This window comes from Suncus etruscus, chromosome 4 (assembly GCF_024139225.1).
Source record: "Suncus etruscus isolate mSunEtr1 chromosome 4, mSunEtr1.pri.cur, whole genome shotgun sequence".
Taxonomy (NCBI): Eukaryota; Metazoa; Chordata; class Mammalia; order Eulipotyphla; family Soricidae; genus Suncus; species Suncus etruscus.
Genome location: NC_064851.1, coordinates 5,075,494 through 5,098,297, shown reverse-complemented (window position 1 = coordinate 5,098,297; position 22,804 = coordinate 5,075,494). Strand labels below are relative to the sequence as shown.

Below are 22,804 nucleotides of genomic sequence, written 5' to 3'. Positions count from 1 at the left end.
GGGTGTTCTTGGAGGTGGGGAGGCAGGGAGACAGCAAGAGGCACACAGTCTTCCTTCCTGCCACTGGGGGGCCAGTGTGTCCCCAAGAGTTTCTGATCGTCCATAGAGACTTTTGCTGTCTTCTGCACTTAATGAGTCTTTGAAACAGCAACAAACAGCCATGATTAAAATGGGACTGGGGGGCAGGCATTTACCTGACACCACATATGGTCTTCTGAGCCCCCCACAAGAGTGATCCTGAAGCATAGAACCAGGGATTAGCTCTGAGCGCAGCAGGGTGTAACCCCAAACTAAACCAAAATATTAAAAATGTCATTGGAGCTGGAGTGATAGCACAGTGGGGAAGGTGTTTGTCTTCCACGAGGCCACTTAGGTTTGATCTTTGGTATCCCATAGGGTTTCTCAAGCACTGCCAGGAATGACTTCTGAGCACAGAGCCAGGAGGAACCCCTGAGCACTGCTGGACGTGGCCCAACAAACCCCAATACAGAAAAATTCATGAAATAAAATTTTGAAAAGGGAGGAATTTGTTTATACGCAGTGGTCCTCAAACTATTGCCCACGGGCTACATATTGTATTTGTATCTGTTTTGTTTCTTCATTGCAAAATAAGATATATGCAATGTGCATAATAATTCATTCATAAGTTTTGTTTTTACTATAGTCAGACCCTCCAATGGTCTGAGGGACAGTGAACTGGCCCCCTGTTTAAAAAGCAAGATAAAAAGTTCCTCTCCTCACGGAATAGCTGACTCCCCCAGCCCCAGGATGCTGACCTAACAGAGTTCCCAGCCCCTCTTTTTTGCTCTCACCCGTTATGGGTCTCCCCAATGCAGCCAGGAGATCAGGGACCAGGAGGAAAGAGGTGATTAGTAGGCAACCGTATGAGAGCAAAACAGATGCACCCCTATACCCCGGAGAAGGAGGCAGGACGAGGATTGTAAAACTGTAGCTGTAGAACTCAGAGAGGTCAAGCGACCAGCCCTGAGTCCCAGAGCCAATGACAAGGATCTGGGGGGAGGGGGAAGTAGAGTAGGGTTTTTCCCTGCTTACTGGGGTTTACCCCTAGACCCAGTTACCTTTTGCTAGGGTCCTGCACCCTCTGCTTACTGCAGGGTTCCAAGAGGGAAGTAGTGGGGTACAGCTGCAGGACCCCGAGTCTAAATCTAAGCCAGCTGCACAGCCCTCCAGAGTGATTTTGGAGCAGTGAAGTCACATCCGGAAGGGGCCCCCAAAGTATAGGGGTGGTGGTTGTGCAGAGAAGGTGGGAGTGATGGAGGTGATGGGGGCTGAGGGGAGAGAGTCAAGGGCATGTCCCCCGCTCCCTCTTGACCTTCCCTAAGTTTGGTGCCCCCCACAGGGGTGATGTCTGTGCCCCCTTTATATAAAGGGAAACCAGGACCCTGTAGAGACTACGTGGACATGTTGGGACCCAGATTCACAAGCCGGAGTGAGGACAGGAAGGGGAAATCTGCCCATGAAACAAACATGTTATTTCCTGGGAACTAAATTTTTTGCTTCCTCTCCTTCCCAGTCCTGTCCGGCTTCACTGGGCCTCCCTCCCTGTCCTGAGCCTTCCCCTGGCCTTTACCACACAGCCCTATCCTCAGGGCGTCCAGCAGCTGTGAGTCACTGACTCCCCATGCCCTTCCCTGCACCTCTCTTGATGGCTCCTGGGACAGGAGGCTGGTCCAGTGGCTCCTGACCTGAGAAAAGTGGGCCCTGCTGACCTTGGGTTCTCACTTGCCCCAGAACTTCAAATTTTGCTCACACAGAGACATCCAGAATTTTCATCTCTCTCTTGAGCTATGATTTCATCCATAGATCTCATTCTGCTGTTTTAGGCTGGATGAGACCCAGCCTTTGTCCAGCAAGTCTGAGAGTGCAGAGGAAATTAATGATTGGACGGATGGATTGATGAATGGGTGGATGGATGGATGGATGGATGGATGGGTGGATGGGTTGTTGGGTGGGTGGGTAGATGGATGGATGGGTGGATGGATGGATGGATGGATGGATGGATGGGTTGTTGGGTGGGTGGGTAGTTGGATGGATGGATGGGTGGATGGATGAGTGGATAGGTGGATGGATGGATGGATGTGTGGATGGGTGGGTGGATGGATGGATGGATGGGTGGATGGGTTGTTGGGTGGGTGGGTAGATGGATGGATGGGTAGATGGATGAGTGGATAGGTGAATGGATGGATGGATGTGTAGATGGGTGGGTGGATGGATGGGTGGATGGGTTGTTGGGTGGGTGGGTGGGTAGATGGATGGATGGGTGGATGGATGAGTGGATGGATGAGTGGATAGGTGGATGGATGGATGGATGGGTGGTTGGGTGGATGGATGGGTGGGTGGGCGAAAAGACAGATGGCAGATGGATGGATGGGCAGATGGATGGATGGGTGAATGGATGGATAGATAAGTGAATGAGTGGATGATTGGACAAATGGATGGATGGGCAGACAGATGAATGAATGATGGAGAGATAGATGAATGAATGGATGAATAGACAAATAGACAGATGGATGGGTGAATGGATGAATGGGTGGATGGACCAGATGGATGGATGGACAGACAGGTTGATGAATGGATGGACAAATGGATAGATGGACAGAAAGATGGGTGTGTGATTGGATGGACAGATGGATGAATGGATGATGGGTGAATGGATGATTGGATGAATGAATTGATGAATGGGCAGACAGGTGGATGGAAGGATGGATGAATGGACTGAATGATGTAGACAAATGGATGGATGAGTGAATGGATGAGGACTTTGGGGACAGAACAGCAGGAAAATTGAAAGATGGGACTTAGCCATCTGGGGCTCCCCATTGCATGCTTCCCTGGGTGAAAACCTACAGGGGCCACTCCTCTGGGCCCCCTACCAGCTAACAAGGGCCAGGGGGTGTCCCTCTACCCCTCCAGGCTGCTACCGCTACCACTCCGTGAGCCAAGGCCAGGTCCTCCGGCTGAAGGGGCCTGACCACTTGGCCTCTAGCTGCCTGTGGCACCTCCAGGGCCCGGACAACCTCATGCTCAAACTCCGGCTTGAGTGGACGCGGCCCGACTGCCGGGACCGGCTGGCCATGTACGATGCAGCTGGGCCCCTGGAGAGAAGACTTATCACCTCGTGAGTTGGGGTGCAGGGGGTGGGCACAGAGAAGGTGGGAGTTCAGGAAGGCATTGAGAGGGGGGAGCAGTGAGACTATGTGACCTCAGGCCCCCTGAGGTTTCTGGGAGGTGCGAGGCCAACCCTGATGGGGAGAGGAAGCAAGAAATGGCTGTGATTAGCCTGTCTCACTCGTGCCTCAGTTTCCAATCTGTAACCAAGACAGTGGCAACAGCTGGCCCCTGGGGTCTGCTCTGGGAGGTCACCCTTGTTAGAATACTTCAAGGCTGTCTTCCCCCACCCAGCCTTGCACACCTGCTTCCTGGTGGTGGGCTGTGCCTCAGTCTCCCCGCTGGAAAAATGGGTGCACATATCTTGATTCCCTGGCAAAGTAAGGATCTGAATCATTTCTGCCACCATGCAGGCACCCAGTCATGCAACGATCACTCCTGAAATGGATCCATGAGCAGCCAATCATTGTCACACTTACACCATCATGTCATTATCTATTATCCACTGTCGCCAGGACCCGTGGGAGCTTCAAGAATTTGCTCCTTGAATATTTGCTCCTCCTGAGCTGAGGAGACCATGACTGACAGAGCCAGAGGGCAGGGGGTAGGGGAAACGGAAAATACTGGGGTCTGAGAGCAGGCAGGACGGACGTTGTTTGGGCCTCGCCTCCCAGGCTCTGATGTGGGTGAGGAGCTGGCACGCTGCAAGCTGGAAGGGAGGAATCTTGCCTTTTTTCCTGATTTGTTTGCAGTGTGCAGGGTTGGAAGGAAGCAGGAGCTTGCTGGGATCCAGACCAGCCTGGAGGATGAGCTGGGCGGGGCTTGCCCAGACCCCGCCCAGGTGTCCTGACTGGCCCCGCCCAGGTGTCCTAGCTGGCCCTGCCCCCTGCTGCCCCCAAAATCACAGCAGTTCAGGTCTGAGCGGTTCCGGACTCTTCTGGGTTTCTCCTGGGACTTCTACCACATACTGATTGCAATGGGTGTGGGAGTTTACTGGCTGCCAGCTCAGCTCTGCCCCTGTCATAGTGGCTGATGCAGCCATTGGCCACTGCAGGGGTGGGGGGACTCCCATTTCCTAAAATGTGGGTCCCTTAGCAAAGCCTCCAGAGAGTTCTGCTGGGACCCAAGGGCTTTTTGATGGAGTTGGTGAGAAGGTTGCCCCTGAGATGGGGGCCAGAGGCCATTCTGTGGAGAAGATTCACCTCCCCCAAAAGCCCTGTTTTCTCTGTCCAGCTCCCAAAATGAGAGGCCTCCCTGCTGGACATCAGAGGCCTCAGGGATTGTGGGGTGGGTGCAAGGGATGGTGAGAAGAGAGGGCGCACAGCCAGCTGTCACCACCGAACAGTAAATGCCTCCTGGCTCCTCCAACCTGAGATGCTGCCCTCCAGGTTCTGGAGGCCAGAGAGGGTCAGCAACCTGTCCATGGGCACACATCAGCTGTGTCTGTCCATGGCTCCTCCCAGACCTAACCATTCCTCATTCCCTTCTCTGTGTCCCTGGCCAGGGTCTACGGCTGCAGCCGCCAGGAGCTGGTGGTGGAGGTGCTGGCATCGGGTGCCGTCATGGCGGTGGTCTGGAAGAAAGGCCTACACAGCTACTATGACCCCTTCGTGCTCTCTGTGCAGCCCGTGGTCTTCCAGGGTAAGAGGCCAAGCCTGAAGCGGGTGCTCAGGGCAAGGCCTGCCTTATGCTGCTCCACTGGACATAGGGTGCAAGATGGGGTGAAGGGGGGAAGGTTCTGGAGCTCATGACCCATTCACTGTGCCTTACATCCTATTCCCATCCACTCTCCTCCCTTCCCCTCTCCCTGTCCTCCTCAACCTCTGTCTGTCCCAGTTCCTCAGTCTGTGTGGTTCAATTCACGCCTGCTTCCCAAGCGCCCCTCTATGGAGGGTGTCCCTGACCAGACCTTCCCTGCCCCTCCAGCTGCCTGAATGGCTTCACCGTACTCAGAGCCCATTTGCACCCCTAGAACTTTCCACCTCTCCAGCTCCGACTCCCAGACCTCCCAGGGGATTGGTGGGGGGTGCAAGGTAGTGAGGGGGCTCCCTCAGCTCTGGCCCTTCCCTATTGTTCTCTAGCTATATCCCTGAACCTCTTCTCAGGAACCCACCTTTATCTGCTGTCCTTGAGCCTGAGCCCAGTTCGAGGCTCCCAGCAAACCTTGCAGGGGGATGGAGTACAGTGGGGGGAGTCGAAGCCGCATCTTTGTACTGGGGGTCCCTCCCTTTCCTGGCTTGGACCCCCGCATCTGCTAGAATATCCTCAGCGGGGTGCTGGCTACCTTGGAAATTCCCACTAGGGTCTTTGACATAAGAGCACTCCTTCCTGCTACCCCCCAGGATACCCAGTGTACCCCAACCAAGCTCTCCAGTGCCCCTCTCTCCCTGTGGCCTCCACAGAGGGGAACACTTCCCCCCACACCCCAGCCAGGGCTGCCCGCACCACTCACCTGTGTCCAATGCCTCCAAGGAAGGACCAGGGTGTGGGAAACACTGTGAGAGCCACAGGTTTGCAGATGAGGAAACTGTGCAACACCCCTCTTCCCCGTGCAGCCTGTGAGGCCAACCTCACCCTGGAGCGCCGGCTGGAGCCGCAGGGCACGCTCAGCACCCCCTACTTCCCCAGCTACTACTCTCCCACCACGCACTGCTACTGGCATCTCACGGTGAGCCCCCCAAGTGGCACAGCGCCCTAATCCTCGGGTGGGGGGACAGGGGGTCCCGCAGGCTCAGCTTGGGTGCAGATCCCCCCAGTCCGGGGAGGCTGAGAGGGAGGCACAGGTTGGGGTTTTGTAAAATTGTCACCTACATGCCTTATCCTCTGGCTTTGGGCCTAGCCCCACCCAGACCAGGCCTCCTTGTCATACAGGCCACGCCCCTGTCCTTTGCCCCGCCTCCATGCCAAATAAAGCCACGCCCCTGCCCTGTCCAGGCCACGCCCCTTGCCACAAGGCCATGCCTATCTATCCACCCCACAACAAGCCAGGCCACGCCCTGCCTTGTCCAGGCCACGCCCCCTGTCACACAGGCCCCGCCCCATCATTTACCCTGCCCAGGCCACGCCCCTGTAACAAACCAGGCCCCGCCTAGTCCTAGGCCCCGCCCAAGCCCCGCCCCCACGACCATCCCGCCCCCAGGTGCCCTCCCTGGACTATGGCCTGGCACTCTGGTTCGATGCCTACGCACTGCGGCGGCAGAAGTATGAGCTGCCCTGCACCCAGGGCCAGTGGACCATCCAGAACAGGAGGTACTGCCCCCCTCTCCTCCCAGCCTCTTCCACTCTGCTGTGTGGAGCCCCTGACCTCAGAGGGGCTACCCAGAATGGGGGTGGTGTGGTGTGGGGTGGGGTGGGATGGGTGGGTGTTCCCACCGCTGACACTGTCCCTGGGGTCCCGGCAGCTGTGTCTGATAGGATCATGGTGGGGGGAACCTTCTGCTTGGTGATGGTTGTCATCAGTGACTGGAACCTGGAACCTAGTTAGTGGACAATGACCTTATGGCTGGTGCTGCACTACCCTGTCTATTTTTGATTTTTGTTTGGGGGCCACAAACCAGTGTCGCTCATAGATTACTCCTGGGTCTGTGCTCAGGAATCGCTCCTGGTAGGCTCAGGGAACCATAGGGGATGCCCGGGATCAAACATGGGACGTGCAAGGCAAACATTCTCCCCGCTGTGCTATCACTCTGGCCCCATCTGGTACCCCGACTCTATGGAATGACTCGACCCACGAAATTCCATGGGCAGCCCTCCCTGCTGTCGGCCTCTGGAAGGGCTCCCTAGCTGCATCCTTTTCTGCCCCAGCAGTTTCTGGGCGCCCTGAGTCCTGGCACAGGGTACAGAGTCCAGAACTCCAGGGCCTGTCATTCATGGTACTTTCAGGCGTAAGAGCTGGGAGACATGCATGGCCAGGACCTCCCGGTGCCCACCAATCTTGAGTGTGGGGGACACGCAGCTTCTCCCCAGCCCATGTCACCTGCCTGGGTGCTGTAAATGCACAGTCAGAAAAGTGGGGGGCCTGAGCCAGGATAGGCAGCAGATTCTTTCAGTCTTGAGGGACTCCTAGCACAAGAGGGATGGGAAATGTGGATAGGACACACACACACACACATACACACACACACAAGCACACACAAGCACACACACAGACCTGAGGGGACTCAGCTGATTTGTCTTTGTGACATGAAGTGGGACTAGGACTAAATTTGGGGTGTAAGGGGAACTGAGGGTGGGGACAGTGGACCTAGTAACAAGAGCGTCCTTCTTTTCCACCTCCCATTCTCCATCTTTGAGGGATTGAAGCTGAACTCAAGGGTGTCTGGCCATCTGGTTTCTGCATGTACCTTGTTTCTACGTAACACCCCTTCCTCTAGATCTAATCAGGGGTTAAGCCAGCCAGGGCCCCAATTTTTTATGACTTTCCCAAAATAAGGATTGTTCCGAATCTGGTGTGCTTCTGGGCTTCCAGTGAATTGCCCTTCCGCAGCGGTTCGGAGCCAGGGGTGCATTTTGGGGTTCAAATACTTGCTCTTCCCTCCTTACTTGGCAAGAATTACCCCCAGAAAAATGGGTCTGAACCATGAGGCCAGAGAGACAGCACAGCAGGGTTGGTGTTTGCCTTGCATGCAGCTGACCCAGGTTTGATCCTCAGCATCCCATATGGTCCCCTGAGCCTGCCAGGAGTAATTTCTGAGCACAGAACCAGAAGTAAGCCAGCCCTGAGTACTGCCAGGTGGGGCCCAACTCCCCTCTAAAAGAGAGTCTGAGCTAGAGCTTTTGGGGGGGTTCATGGGAACCCAGAAAGCACTGAATCCTCATAAGAACTAGCTATGTGTGCCAGGAGTGAACCCCACTCAGAGATGTGGATACCGTGGGTATCTCCTCACCACCCCTAGGGCAAGTAGGCCCCACCATGCCCTCCTGGATAGGGGAGACCTGGGCCCCAAGAGTGAGGCCGCCCCTGAGCTACAGGAGTTTAATGGAGCCTGGTGGCCTGATCCCCAGTGGGTGTGGGGTGGGTGGGGGTTGTGCAGGGGCTGATTTTCCATGTGTGTGCAAAAATGTGTGCCTGGATGCATCTGTGCCTATCGTAGCACAGGTGTGCATGTGTGTTTGTAAACACACAAGTGTTCTTCTGGCAGCACCCCTGAGTATCCATGTGGGCTGGGCCAGATCTTCCTGACAAATCCTCTATCCCTGGACACCTTGTTTCTGCCCCACAATACCCTCCCAAGCCTCTCAGGTCCTTTCGGGGGATGTCCAGGACATCCTCAGTTCCTACCAGGTCGCCTGTTCCTCTTCTCTGGGCCCCAGGCCAGTGGTTTCCTCTTGATCTGATCTTGCGATAATTCACACTGCTGCTGATGTCCGGAAATTCTTTGAATGATCATTTATTGGAAAATATCTTTGTGTGTGGGTGGCAAAGTCTGAGCAGTCAGAGGAAGAGGGTGGATTTCCAGGTAAGGGTGTAGAGGGGTGTGGGGAGAGGGGTACAATTCTGGGCCCCAGAATGGACCCTGGTGGAGGGTAGTTAAGCCTTCAGGGGTCCATATGGCAGAAAGATTCTACTTTCCACTTTCCCAACATCCTTGGCTCTGTTCATGCCAGTCTGTTTACTGTGCACCTTCTCCTGGTGCCCGCTTCGCTCTGACCAAGGTCATACACTCTCTGAGATGCCAGGAGGCTGTGCAGGCGGGGAGGCTTGGCTTGATGGTTTCCTACCACTGCCAGCCGCACTGTTCCACAGAAGTCGCTCAGGCTGGGTATCATCATGACTGGGGCTGCCCCTTTCCGGGCACTGCCCCTGCCAGCTTCCTCTCCTGAGACATCACTTATCCTGTGATGGACATGTACAACCACAAGCTGCTTAAGACTGCCCGAGCCTCCTGATGCATGATTTAATGATTTCTGCTCCCTGGATAGATACAGGCTCCAGGGCACCTCTGGGTGCCAGAGCCAGGCTACATACACCAGCAGTGGCTGTTTGGTGAGGAAGCCTAAGAAATGCCTTTCAAGGAAGGTCCGGTGACTCCCACTTTGCTGAGACCTAAGCTTGTTGTGGTTGCATCACTTGTGGAGTGCATAGAGCTGGTGGTGGGAGAAAATGGCAGGTTTTGAACTCAGTTCTGCAGCTCCAGGATTGATGCTCTGGATTTCTTGGCTGAATCTTCCCTGTTTCAGGCTATGCCATATCTGACCTTCCTTTCCATTTAACTTATCTTTAAGAAAGGGAAAGTATGCAGGCATCCATCCGCCATCCATTCACCCTCCCATTAATCCATCTCTCTACCTTCCTTTCCATCCATCCATCCATCCATCCACCCATTTATCATTCATCCATCCATCATCTATCCATATATATATCCATCCATTCACCTATTGATTCATCTATCTATCCATTCATCCACCCACCCACCCATCCATCCATCCATCCACCCACCCATCTATGTACCCATTCATCTATCCACCCATTCACCATCTATCTACCCATTCATTCATCCACCCATGTATACATCCATGCATCCACCCATCCATCTATCTACTCATTCATCCATTCTTTCATCCATCCATCCATCCATCCATCTCTCCTTTTTGTTTTCTTTTGTCACACCAGTGTGATCAGGCTTACTCCTGGCTCTACACTCCTGGCTCACTCCTAGTGGGCTCAGGAGACTATATGGGATCAAACCTGGGCTAACTGTATGCAAGCCTTATATACTTTACTTATTATCTCACCAGTCCCAACTACTTCTTTTAGATGTAGGGGTAGGTGGTCAGGGCTTACTCCTGGATGTGCTCAGGAATCTTCTGGGATGTCACTTATCCTGTGATCTGCCCAGATGTTTCCACCTTTCTCCTGCCAACAGGACAAGCACTTCTGGTGGTGCTTGAAGACCATATCGGATGCCAGAGATTGAATCTGGGTCAGTCACATGCAAGGCAAGCACCCTACCTGTTTTATTATCTCATCATTCCCACACCTATTTACCCATCATCCATCCCTTCATCCACCCCCCACCAATCCACCCACCTGCCTATTCATAATAAACCCACTTACCTCTCTATCCCTATCTCCTCTTTGTTCATTCATACACATCCACTCATCCTCCAACTCTTCTCCTTACCTCTATTCATCCACCCACCCATTTACCTACTCTCCCTCCCTCCATTTGTTCATGTATGCACCTACCCATCTTTTCATCCACTCATCCATTCATCATTTACCACCTTCTATTCCTTTCTTGAATTTATCCATCCATTCACTCACCTATATATCTATTTCTCCCAGCCCATCATCCTATCCATCTTCCATTGACTAGTTTATCTATACACCTCAACACCTATTATTTATTCATCCATCCATTTGCCTACCTCTTCAACCATCTATTCAACTATCTCTCCATCATTCCTTTCATGCATCCACCTACCCAATATTTCCCCAACTGTCCCTGTTAGTTATAAATAAGGATGTACAGAATCTCTTCTGAGCAAATCCAGAGAGGTGAGGAAACAAGTAAATCCCAGAAAAAAATGTGCCTCCAGAGACACTCAGCAATGGAGTGAGAGGTAGTTTCCTCATTTTGAGTGCTTCTGGGAGTGCTGGGTGCACAGTCAAAGCCTAGGGACCATCTCCCCGAAGAATTCGTGGTGGCAGGAAACATAAACTCAGCTTCCTCAAGGGGCCAGGCTGGGGTGAAGTCCCATGAATCCAGGTTCCTCTCCTGGAGAAGACAGGGATGTGAGGTTATGGTTCATTTTTGTTACCTTCAGTCCAAATTTCAGGGATTTCTTTCTTTCTAGAAGAATCAGAATTGAGACTCTTGTATGAAATTAGCTGGCAACTACATTTGCAAAATAAAAATATGTTATGGTCTCCAGACAGTCACCTTTGAATGGGATGACCAAGGGGCTGAAGCAATAGTACAGGAGGTGGGGAGCTTGCTTTGCTCGAGGCAGACCCAGGTTCAATCCCAGGCATCCCATATGGTCCCCCAAACACCACTAGGAGTAATTCCTGAATGTAGAGCCAGGAGTAAACCCTGAACAATGCCAGGGATGGCCTAAAAATAATCATAACAGCAACAAAGAAATACACTCATCCCCAGAATGTACTCTGGTACATTCCTGGTCTTTTCTATCAGCACCCCTGTTTGGGAATACATAGAGCCCCCTCTGGGGGAGCTTAAATCTAGTCAGGAATAAACTGTGAAAATCTATTTCCCTGCCTCATATTCCTGCCCTTTATTCCTCATTCCTATCTGCTTCCCAGAACAGTGGGATCCCCTGATGTGCCTTTAATCACCCCCAAAACAAAATTTACCAGTGAAGTCCGTGATTGCTCTGGCACGCCCTCTGGTGGCATCTGTGTGTCCCTGTGTGCAAGTGTTTCCTTCTGCACTTAAGGTGTCTTGGAGTAGAGAGTGATCCTCAAAATTTTTCATCGCCAGACACCCTTTTGCTCTTCTAAATGATTAAATACTCTAAGGAGTTTTTGCTTGTACAGTATTTATAATATTATAAATTAAAACAGAAGAATTAGGGCATACTTATAGATTCTCTCAAAATGGTAATAAATCCATGGAACATCTTACTATAAAAAGAACACATTTGGGGCCGGCGAGGTGGCGCTAGAGGTAAGGTGTCTGCCTTGCAAGCCCTAGCCAAGGAAGGACCGCAGTTCGATCCCCCGGCGTCCCATATGGTCCCCCCAAGCCAGGGGCAATTTCTGAGCGCTTAGCCAGGAGTAACCCCTGAGCATCAAACGGGTGTGACCCGAAAAACCAAAACAAAAAACAAAACACATTTTACGAAAAACAAAAAAGGCATTTTCCCATACTCAGAACATTTGTAAAGGCTGGAAAGCTAGTATGAGGGAGAAATTTGCCTTGTATGCAGCAAACCTGGGTTTGACTGGTGTTAGCTGAACCGTACCCCAAACCGAGCTCTGCCAGGAGTGATCCCCAAGTGCAACACTTAACAGGAGGAGTAAGCCCTGAGTACCGCCTGGTGTGATCTAAAAACTAACAAACAAAATATGGCAAAAAGACCAATATTTCGATATTTGTTTCTCTGGGAGCTCCCAAGCTGTGCTTGGAAAACTTGAGGGACACTCCTGGTGTTGTGAGGCAAACCAAGTGGGTTGTTTGGGAGCCAGAGTCTGAGGATGTGGTTCTGCTCAGACCCTAAAATGTCAGATATCACCAGGACTCCCATAGCAGTGGTCAGAGGCCACCCAGGGGTGTTGGGTGGGAGGTATCTGGCACCAGGGGCCAAACCAGGGTCTTATGCAAGCAAATCATGTACCCCTGCCTTCTGTGCTGTCTTTCTGACCCCCCACCAAATTTCACACTTTTGCAACTCAAAGTTATGACTGGAATCCCAGGCCACTCCTGGATTCTGTCTGCTTCGAGCCATCATGCGCATCGCATAACTTCTAGAAAATTCCACTGAGTCCTTGTGGGGAGAAGAGAGTGGAATAAACAAATGTCTTCTGAGCAGTGTTATAAAAAGAAGTCTGGGGGTACAGAGTGGTAGCACAGCAGGGAGGGTGTTTGCCTTGCAGACAGCCAATCCAAATTCAATCCCCGGCATCCCACATGGTCCCCTGAGCCCACCGGGACTGATTTATGAGTGCAGAGCCAGGAGTAATCCCTGAATGCCACTACGCGTGGCCAAAAAAAAAACAAAATCAAAAGTTCTTTGGCACCCCTAGGAGTTCTCGGGACTATCCTTTGGGAATCATTTGCCAAGTAACCTCCATGGAGTCCCCCAAATCAGGAAACTGTCTAGAGAAGGGCCATGGGGACTGAAGTGATCCCAGGAACTACCTCCCCAGGCCAAGCTGGATGGGTGATTTCTTAGATGTTCTAAGAAATGCACCCCAACTGGCTCCTCATGATCCCGGGGTTCCATGGAAATCAGCAGATTCACTGTGGCCTGGATACTGTCAGAAATATGGGGAGCAGGTGGGGTCTGTCCACCTTCTTGGGAAATGGCCTTCTGTTTGTTCTGGGGGTTTTCCTTCCCTGCTGGGGTCACCCCAAGATGAGAGGCACACCCATCTGTCCTCTGCAAATAAAGCCCGTTACTTCCTGGGGAGACCTGCCAGCCTGTGCGGAGCTCCTGGGGCTTCCTGTCAGGGGGGGGTCACCAGTCCTGGGGAGCTCCTGCTCTTGAGAATCTCTGCCCCCACCCCCAGACTGTGCGGCCTGCGCACCCTGCAGCCCTATGCCGAGAGGATCCCTGTGGTGACCACTGCCGGCATCACGGTCAACTTCACGTCACAGATCTCGCTCACGGGACCCGGTGTGCGGGTGCACTACGGCCTGTACAACCAGTCGGACCGTGAGTGTGGGTGGGTGGTGGGGGGCAGTGGGTGGGCACCCCAGGCCTGCACCTCCTCCCTACACAGAGATGTGATTGTAAGTGATGTGTGTTATGATACAGATGAGCATGTGACACATGCATGTGATGTGTAGGATATGTTATGATGCAGGTGTGTGGCGAGTGTGTGATGTTTGTGTGTGCTGTACGTGTTTAATGAATGTAGGTGATGTGAGTATGGCATTGTTGCATTAAATAATTAACGATGGATCTGGATGGAGAAGGATGGATGGAGGGATCTTTCTCTGCCATCCCAGGCCACGTGGCTCCGCAACCCCCATCCAGTTGGCGGGTCCCAGATTTAGGTGAAGGGCAGAATCAGACTCATCCAGAGACAGGCATCAGGAAGCATCAACTTTATTCATGCCCTATTCACCACATGTGTGGCCTATCTCATAACATTTTAAGCAATCAGTCATTCTTAGCTAGCCCTGCATCTTAACTCCTTTCAGCCATCTTCCATTTGACCTCAATGCTGGCCAAAGACCAAAAGAGCCCTAATCCCCTGGGTCAAAGGCTTTATCTACCTTTTCCAAGACCCCTCCCAGGAATGGGCGGAGTCTTGCAGGTAAGGTCAAGTTACCTAGGGAGAAAGGAGGGATGAGGCTTCAGGCATGAGCGTGTGATGTATGTTTGAAGTGAGTGTGGCATATGTCCATGAAAAGGTATGCGCGTATGAGTGCATGGATGTAGTGTCGTAGAAATGGGAGCATGTGTATTACATGTGTTTGCATATGTGTGCAGGCCTCTGTGAGCACTTGTGTGTGTGCCATTGTGAGTGTTTTTCTGTAGGCATGTGTACAAATGTGTCTTCGAGTCTAGGAACGTGCGTAGAGGTGTGTGACTGGACATGTGACCATAAGTGTGAATGTGTGTGTACAATGAATGTGCATGTGAATGCATGAAGTGAGAGTGTGCAGGGCTGTCCTGTATGCTCATGGACACACAAACATATCCATGAGGGTGTGATATTCCACATAGGCTCGCTCCTAAGGGTTCTTTTTCACCAGCCTGCCCGGGAGAGTTCCTCTGCTCAGTGAATGGACTCTGCGTGCCAGCCTGTGACGGGATCAAGGATTGTCCCAACGGCCTGGATGAGAGAAACTGCGGTGAGCTGCCCTCTCCCCTCTCGCCTTTGCCCAGTGAGACTCCCTGGGCAGGACCCTGGCTGAAGGATGCGGGTGTCTCCTAGGCTGAAGACAGAGCATACTTGGGGCTGGGGCCATCAGTCCCCAAGCCCTGTCTACTTGCCCTCCATGTGGTCCCAGCCTCACTGGGCTGCAGAAGGGCATTGCCAGCTCTCACTGGCATTGTGCTGGGGGTGCCCAGCTCTGCCCAAGCTTCCTGAGGCTCTCCAAGCTGGGTCTGGCTGCCAAGGAAGGGAGGCGTCTCCTTGTCTCCTTCCTAGTTTGCAATTAGAACATTTGGCTTCAAGTTCAGGCTCTGCTGAGGAGTCCCGGGCCAGCTGTGCCACTGCTGTTCCCTCCAGTGAAATGAGGATTCTGCAAAGGAGCCAGGAAAGGTCCATGGTGCCACGTGTTGCCCCATTTGTTGGGTCCCGTTTACTCCTTTGTTGATTGTTTGTGTATCCACAAAGAGCTCCCAGAATGAGAAATTGATTCCCATCCTCTTGTCCCCTTATGGGGGGAGATCTTAGTAATATTTATCCACAAATAACCCACACAGACAGGAGGGTTAAGGGGTAAAATGTTGGAAGACGAGAGTCCTCCAAAACACACCTAAAGCCAGACAGCCAACTCTGGCAAAAGACCCTGAACACCTCGCTTCCAAACTATTTAATTGGCTTTCAACAGTGCCCCTACCTGGAAGGTCAAGGTGGGGCAACAGGCAAAGAATAATCTTTTTTTTTTTGGGGGGGGGGGGTTGGGTCACACCCAGCAGTACTCAGGGATTACTCCTGGCTCCATGCTCAGAAATTGCTCCTGGCAGGCACGGGGGACCATATGGGACGCCAGGATTCGAACAGATGACCTTCTGCATGAAAGGCAAATGCCTTACCTTCCATACTATCTCTCCGGCCCCGCAAAGAATAATCTTATGGAAATAATACAATACCACGCACCACAGTGCCTACTGCCTGGGAATCACGCAGCCCACTTTGTGTCCCCAGTGTGCAGGGCCACCTTCCAGTGCCAAGAGGACAGCACGTGCATCTCACTGTCCAAGGTCTGTGACCAGCAACCTGACTGTCTTAATGGGAGTGACGAAGAGCAGTGCCGGGAAGGTGAGGATGGGGTGAAGGGCTCTCAGGAAGCCAGATCAACTTGCAAACTCCCAGCAAGTGAGGATATGAGGGTGAAAGGTCTCAGAGATGTAGTCACTGGTGGTGAGAATCTCACGGAATGTGTTACTCGATGTCTAGCAGCATGGGAAGTGGAAGCTGAGAGGAGGAGGATGGGAAGCTTCCAAGAGGAGGAGAATCTTTGTGTGGGCTTTAAAGCTAAGTCAAATTCACAAGCAGAACAGTTAGGACAGAGACGGGACCACTTATGACAGTGATAGTTGGAACTGATCATTTGACAAGAATGGGGCTAGAGAGATAGCATGGAGGTAGGGCATTTGCCTTGCATGCAAAAGGACGGTGGTTCGAATCCTGGCATCCTATTATTTCCCCCGAGCCTGCCAGGAGCGATTTCTGAGCGTAGAGCCAGGAGGAACCCCTGAGCGTCACCAGGTGTGGCCCAAAACCAATAATTCAATCAAACAATAAATAAAAAGAAATGAATAACAACAACAACAAACCCAAAACAACTCCAGAGCAGAGCCTGGAGCAATAGAACCGTGGGAAGGGCGCTTGCCTTGCACATAGCTGACCTGGGTTCTAACCCTAGACAGTATATGGTCCCTTGAGACCCTCCGGGAGTAATTCCTGAGCACAGATACAGTAGTAAGACCTAAGAACCCCTGGGTGTATCCCCCAAATAAAACAAAAATACAAAAATAGCTGAGGGCTGGTGGTAGGACAGAGGGGCAGCCAGTCAAAACGCGTTAGGAGGATTGCCTGACTTAAATCCTGCTCTAGGAGCCTAGTCTGATGGTGGAGGCAAGGGTCCGGTTCTGTCCTTTGCAGATGAGTCCCTGTCTGAGAGGGGAAAGGCCTTCCTCCCAACAGAGAAATCTGGGGGGGGGTGGTGGTGATGGAACAGGCCTGTTTTTAGGAGAGGGACCCTCGGATAGATCAGAGAGACCCCCCTTTTCCATCACCTCCTTTGCTTCAGCTGGGTTCCCTCTTGCCTGGGGCTCAGGGACCCAGATTCTGTGCCTGTCCCCGACCATCTCCCTCAGGGGTCCCTTGTGGGACCTTCACCTTCCAGTGTGAGGACCGCAGCTGCGTGCGGAAGCCCAACCCGCAATGCGATGGGCAGCTCGACTGCAAGGACGGCTCGGACGAGAGGCACTGTGGTGAGCAGCGGATCCCCGAGGGAAGGAAGGCTCCCCCGATCCAGGGCAGCTGGAGGGGTGCTCAGGTGCTCACCTGCCTGTCCGTCCTGGCCCACCCCTGGCCTCCCTTTCTCCCGTATCCAAGACTGTGGCCTCCAGGGTCCCTCGGGCCGCATCGTGGGCGGCGCGGCGTCCTCGGAGGGCGAGTGGCCGTGGCAGGCCAGCCTGCAGGTCCGGGGCCGGCACATCTGCGGGGGAGCCCTTATCGCCGACCGATGGGTGATCACGGCGGCCCACTGCTTCCAAGAAGACAGGTGAGTGGGGCAGGGGTGAGGTGGGATTGGGGTGGGGTGGAGGGAGGTCTGGGTCACACCTGATGGGGCCAGGGAAGGAGGAAGGGAAAGGGGGCGGCGGGGTAGGTGCTGTTGGGATTCAGTCATGCCTCCAAGACTGCTGTTGGGGCTGTTGGGGTTCAGTCGTGGCTCCGTGGACGTGCCCTGCACCTCTCTCTGCACATTGGTGTTTGCTTCCTTTTTTCATGCATGCATGCATTCACTGGTCGGCTCAGAGGTTATGATCTCACCGCTAAGTGCCAGGCTTCTTTCTCCTGGCAGGCCCTGCCTCAATTTCCCCCCAGTAACTAGACGGATTCCTGCCTCTCAGTGAAACTGACCAAGGGATGCGGCTCTCGTTAATTTCCGAGGGGCGGGGCTGGGCTCGGCCACGCCCCTCACAGGGAGCCAATCCTCTGAGCTCCACCCCAGCTCCTTATTTGGACTCCCCCAATGGGAGGGACGAAATGACCACGCCCCTCCCTACACCCAGCCAATCCCCTGGGGGCACAGCCCTACGAGGGGCGGGGCGAGTATGGCCACGCCCCTTTGCAGCTAGCCAATCTCCTGGGCCCACCCCAGCCTCAACCCCCGCCCCCAGCTCCTTATGTGGACTCCCCCAGTGGGCGGGGCAAAATGACCACGCCTCTCCCACACCTAGCCAATCTCCAGGGGGCCAGCCCTTCGAGGGGCGGGGCGACTATGATGACCACGCCCTCCCGGCGGCTAGCCAATCTCCTGGGTCCAGCCCCCTTATTTAGAACTCCCCCCAGTGGGCGGGGCGAATATGACCACGCCCCTCCCCACATCCAGCCAATCTCCTGGGCCCCAGCCTAAGCCCCGCCCCGGGACAGATTAGAAATTCACGAGGGGCGTGGCCGTGAGCGAGCTGTCAAAGCCGGCAGCGACTTCCAAGGTCGTTTCTCCTCCGAGGGTGCCCCGACCCCGATCCCTCCAGTGCAGCTGATCCCTCCGCCCGCCCCGCAGCATGGCCTCGCCCGGGCTGTGGACCGTGTTCCTGGGCAAGGTGTGGCAGAGCTCCCGCTGGCCGGGCGAGGTGTCCTTCAAGGTGCGCCGCCTGCTCCTGCACCCCTACCACGAGGAGGACAGCCACGACTACGACGTGGCGCTGCTGCAGCTCGACCACCCCGTGGTGCGCTCGGCCGCCGTGCGCCCCGTCTGCCTGCCCGCGCGCTCCCACTTCTTCGAGCCCGGCCTGCACTGCTGGATCACCGGCTGGGGCGCCCAGCGCGAGGGGGGTGAGTGCTGGGGGTCAGGGGAGGGGGGCGCCAAGGTTCTGCTACCCCAGGCCTGCCTGCCTGCTGCTAGTCCTGGGGTTGGTTTACATCGGACAGCAAAACCCTTCTTCGGACCTTCCCTTCCTGAAACTTCTCTCCAGGGCACTTGGGTTCGATCCCAGGTATCCCCTGAGCATATTGGGATGCCTGGAGTATTTGTCCGGAGTAATTTCTGAGCACAGAGCTAGGAGCCGCCAGGTGTGGCTTCCAAAACAAAACCAAAAAAGCTCTCTCCAAATAAATAGATAAATAAATAAATAAATAAGACCAAAAATATAGTTAAAAAAAAAAAACAAACCTATGCAAACGATTGCCACTTTAACACCGTTTTTACTGTATTTCTTTAACTCTTAGAGAGAGCGAGGGAGAGAGAGGGGAGAGACAGAGACAGAGACAGAGAGAGATAGAGAGAGAGAGAGAGAGAGAGAGAGAGAGAGAGAGAGAGAGAGAGAGAGAGAGAGAGAGAGAGAGAGAGGGGGGGGGGGGGGAGGGAGGCTGCATCACAGGTCTGCCTGTGGCTATTTTAGCATCTCAAGGTCTCACAGCCCGAGAGGGCCAGTGCAGAGACTCAAACCCATGCCTGCCCGATCCTGGAGCTCTTCTAGCCTTTCCAAATGGGGGTTCTTGAGGGTCAGGGTGATAGCACAGCAGGAAGAATGCTTGCCTTCCGTGCGACTGATCTGGGTTCGATGCCTGGCACCCCATATAGCCCCCAAACACGTCAGAAATAATTCTTTTTTGGGGGAGGGGGGTCACACCCTGCAGCGCTCAAAGGTTACTCCTAGTTCTACACTCAGAAATGGATCCTGGCAGCGACCTGGCAGGGGACCATATGGGATGCCGGGATTCGAACCACCGTCCTTCTGCATGCAAGGCAAACGCCTTACCTCCATGCTATCTCTCTGGCCCCCCAGAAATAATTCTTTTTTTTTTTTTTGGTTTTTGGGCCACACCCGGCAGTGCTCAGGGGTTACTCCTGGCTGTCTGCTCAGAAATAGCTCCTGGCAGGCACGGGGGACCATATGGGACACCGGGATTCGAACCAACCACCTTTGGTCCTGGATTGGCTGCTTGCATGGCAAACGCCGCTGTGCTATCTCTCCGGACCCAGAAATAATTCTTAAGTGCAGAGTCAAGGAGAAACGCACTGAGTACCCTTGGTATTGGTACTCCTCCAATAAACACAAAGTGGGGCTTTCTCTTCCCCCTACCTCAACCGAAGTGTTGGTTCATAGACCCCAGAAGAAGGATCCAGAGCAGAAGGGCCCCTGAGGTACAAGCTGAACCCGTAGAGGGAACAGGGGCACCTCAATTCTGCTCACCTTAGCCCTCTGCCCACCCCCACCCCCAGGTCCCACCAGCAACAGTCTACAGAAGGCAGACGTGGAGCTGGTGCCCCAAGACCTGTGCAGCGAGGCTTACCGCTACCAGGTGACCCCCCGCATGCTGTGTGCCGGCTACCGCAAGGGCAGGAAGGATGCCTGCCAGGTAACCCTGCCCTAGGGCCTGGGGGTCACGGGGGGGGGGGGGCTGCAACCACTCTACTAAGCAGAGACTCCAGAGGGTGACGGTCTCACCCCATGTGGCCTGCCAGGGAGCAGCCGAGAGCCCAGTGGGGTGGGGGGCCTCCCACACAGGCGGGACCCCGCTCTCAGGGCTCAACTCCAGGGGCGCCTTCCTCCTCTCATTTCAGGGAGACTCGGGGGGCCCGCTGGTGTGCAAGGAGCCAAGTGGCCGCTGGTTCCTGGCGGGGCTGGTCAGCTGGGGCCTGGGCTGCGGCCGGCCCAACTACTTTGGCGTCTACACTCGCATCACTGGGGTCATTGGCTGGATCCAGCAGGTGCTGACCTGAGGAGCGAGAGCCAGGCCCTGCTGACCATCTCCTGGACTCACAGGAGCACCTCTTGGGGTTGGGGTGCCAGGATCCCGTGGAGGCTGGAGGAGGTGGCCCAGCACCCCCAGAGCCCATTAAGGCACAGGGAGGACTTGCCTTCAGCCTGCACCTCCAGGCCCTGCTCCCCCACTGCTGACTTTGGGGAGTGGATTTCACAGCGACACCATGGCTTCTGTGGGGGGGGCATGCCAGAGACACCCCTCAGCCCAGAGGCTGCTGCGGGGACAGCATCTGCCCCAGATTCCAGCCTGTGCCTCATTGGTGGGTGCTCCCCACAGAGCAGGGTGCTCAGGCCCTAGGGACAGCCAAGTGGGCCAGCTGCCATCACAAGCCAAAGGGTGGGGGAGGCCTGGGCCCAGGACCCTCCCCGACCCCTCCCTGCCCACACACACATACACACACCTGGAGGCATGAGCAGCTTCTGTGGAATAAAGCCCTTGAGACCAGGCCTTCCTCTCTCCGAGTGTGACTTGGACCTGGGGACCCAGCCTGGTGTGCCACTGGCCTCAGGATGGACGCCTTCGGGAACTTTCCGGAGAAGCTGTACTTCTGGGTGGAGGCGTGTGGGGAAGGAATGGTGTGTGGGGAAGTCTTGTCTCCTGCCTTCTGCACCCCAACGTCAGTGTCTTGGGCTATGGCAGGGACTATGCAGGGGTCACAGAGATGAGCGTGTCCTTGGTCCCCCATCTCAGAATAGACTGCTACTGGAAAAATTAGGGTGGCTGCCTGGAGGAGGTGAGATGCGAAAGTCCCCAAGAACCTGACATCTTAGTAACCAGGGAAGCCTGGGGCCTGGCTCCATGGTGGAAGGCCATGCAGGTCCAGAGCAAGATCATGAATTCAACCCCTGGTGTCCCTTGTAGGTGCTGGGATGGGGACAGACCCACTGTTTGTGAGCTTTGGTAAGGCTGAAGAGGGTTCCGGAGCGAGAAGGGCCTGCCAGTTGCACAGCCTCGAGTTCAAGACTTGCGAAAAATGCTGGAGGGTTGGGGGATCGGAGATTCTGGAATTTGGAGTCGATCTGCGCTTAGAGACAGAGACCCTGGCATAGAGTTCGGGGCTCACCAAGTGGTCTTCGAGGCAGTAGACACGCGTCTCAGAGCCTGCAGGCTATGCTGGGAGCCGGGGCTGCAGAAGCTGGGGCAGGGGAGCAGGAACGGGGTACTAGGGCTCAGTAGGGTAGGGGGCTTTTTAGAGAACTGTCCTCCATGGGCAGCAGTGGATGAGGAGGGGTTAGTTGTTACCTAGAGACCTCTTACTCCTTGGGATCCCTGGCCCCATGAAGGGAACCCAGGAGGTAGAAAGGGTTCGAGGCCACCTGGGGAAAGGCAGATGCTACAAGGAGGTGGGGGACCTGGAGCCAAAAGTCGAGGGGCATGGCCACATGTCGGGGTGGGGTCAGCATAGGTGGACATGGCCATGGAGGGCCTCAGGGAGAGGGAATGAGATTTCAAGGTTTTCTTTTCTTCTTTTTAAAGACTGTTCTTTTGGGCCATAGCCTGCACAGTGGTCAGGGGTTGCTCCTGGCTCCGTGCACAGGAATCGCTCAGGGTGGGTTTGGGGGAGCATATGGGATGCTGGGGATGGTACCTGGGGCCACTGCGTGCAAGGCAAATGCTCATCCCTCTGTGTGTGCCTTGTCTGGGCATGAACTCTGCTGTCCTGGCCACACACTGGTGATTCCTGCAGGCCAAGCTGAAGAGCCAGGGCATGTTCAGGGTCCGGGGTGTTTCCAGTGATGCACCCCAGTGATGGAAGGCAGTGGAAAGGAGCCTCCACAAAGCAAAGGTGGGCACAGGGTAAAGACTCGGGTCCTGGACGCCACTGACTGGAGAGGTGTTTCAAGGGCTGGGGTAGAAAGCTGGGGTGTATGTGGAAGGGAAACATCAGGTCAGGACAGATTCTGTGAACCCCACAGCAGGAAGGAGGCTAAGGCCATCTGGGGAAACTGAGGCCCAGAGAGCTCCGGAACTGGCCACGCTCCCTACAGCCCTCCTGATATCTATGGGGCTGCCAGGTAGGCCTGGTGTCCTCTGGGCTTGCCACTGGCTAGGGGATCTAGCCTTGCCCTCTACTCTTGGCATCCAGACTAGTGCCCACACACAGCACAGGGGTCCAGGGGTCCTGTATGCCAGGCCCCAAAGGTGGCCCTGAGAAAGAAAGGGAGGCAGCAGGGTGGCTGTTTTCTTGGGGGGCTTTATTACATTGGGATGGGGGAGTCTGGACACAGCTGAAGGGTAGCCCCCACTGGGGCCCTTGGTCAACCCTGCCACCCCACACAGCCCCCCGGGCACAAGAAGGGGTGCCGCTTCTCTCGGCATATGTTCCTGTGTGGCGCCAGTCTTTCCCTCTCCCACCTCATCCTG

The 22,804-nt window shown here is 54.5% G+C and overlaps 1 protein-coding gene across 1 annotated transcript in view; it reads left to right on the top strand.

Moving 5' to 3' along the window:
• TMPRSS6 (transmembrane serine protease 6) overlaps window positions 1–20,616 on the top strand; it is a 37,017-nt gene extending 16,401 nt beyond the window's left edge. Inside the window, exons 7-18 of the mRNA XM_049771559.1 lie at window positions 2,935–3,139; window positions 4,634–4,770; window positions 5,685–5,797; window positions 6,269–6,378; window positions 13,328–13,473; window positions 14,523–14,621; window positions 15,644–15,757; window positions 16,819–16,935; window positions 17,060–17,228; window positions 18,234–18,505; window positions 19,896–20,032; window positions 20,238–20,616. Coding sequence (XP_049627516.1) covers window positions 2,935–3,139; window positions 4,634–4,770; window positions 5,685–5,797; window positions 6,269–6,378; window positions 13,328–13,473; window positions 14,523–14,621; window positions 15,644–15,757; window positions 16,819–16,935; window positions 17,060–17,228; window positions 18,234–18,505; window positions 19,896–20,032; window positions 20,238–20,396 — 1,778 coding nt within the window. The 3' untranslated portion in view covers window positions 20,397–20,616. The remainder of the gene's footprint in view (window positions 1–2,934; window positions 3,140–4,633; window positions 4,771–5,684; window positions 5,798–6,268; window positions 6,379–13,327; window positions 13,474–14,522; window positions 14,622–15,643; window positions 15,758–16,818; window positions 16,936–17,059; window positions 17,229–18,233; window positions 18,506–19,895; window positions 20,033–20,237) is intronic.
• Window positions 20,617–22,804: the final 2,188 nt, after the last annotated feature.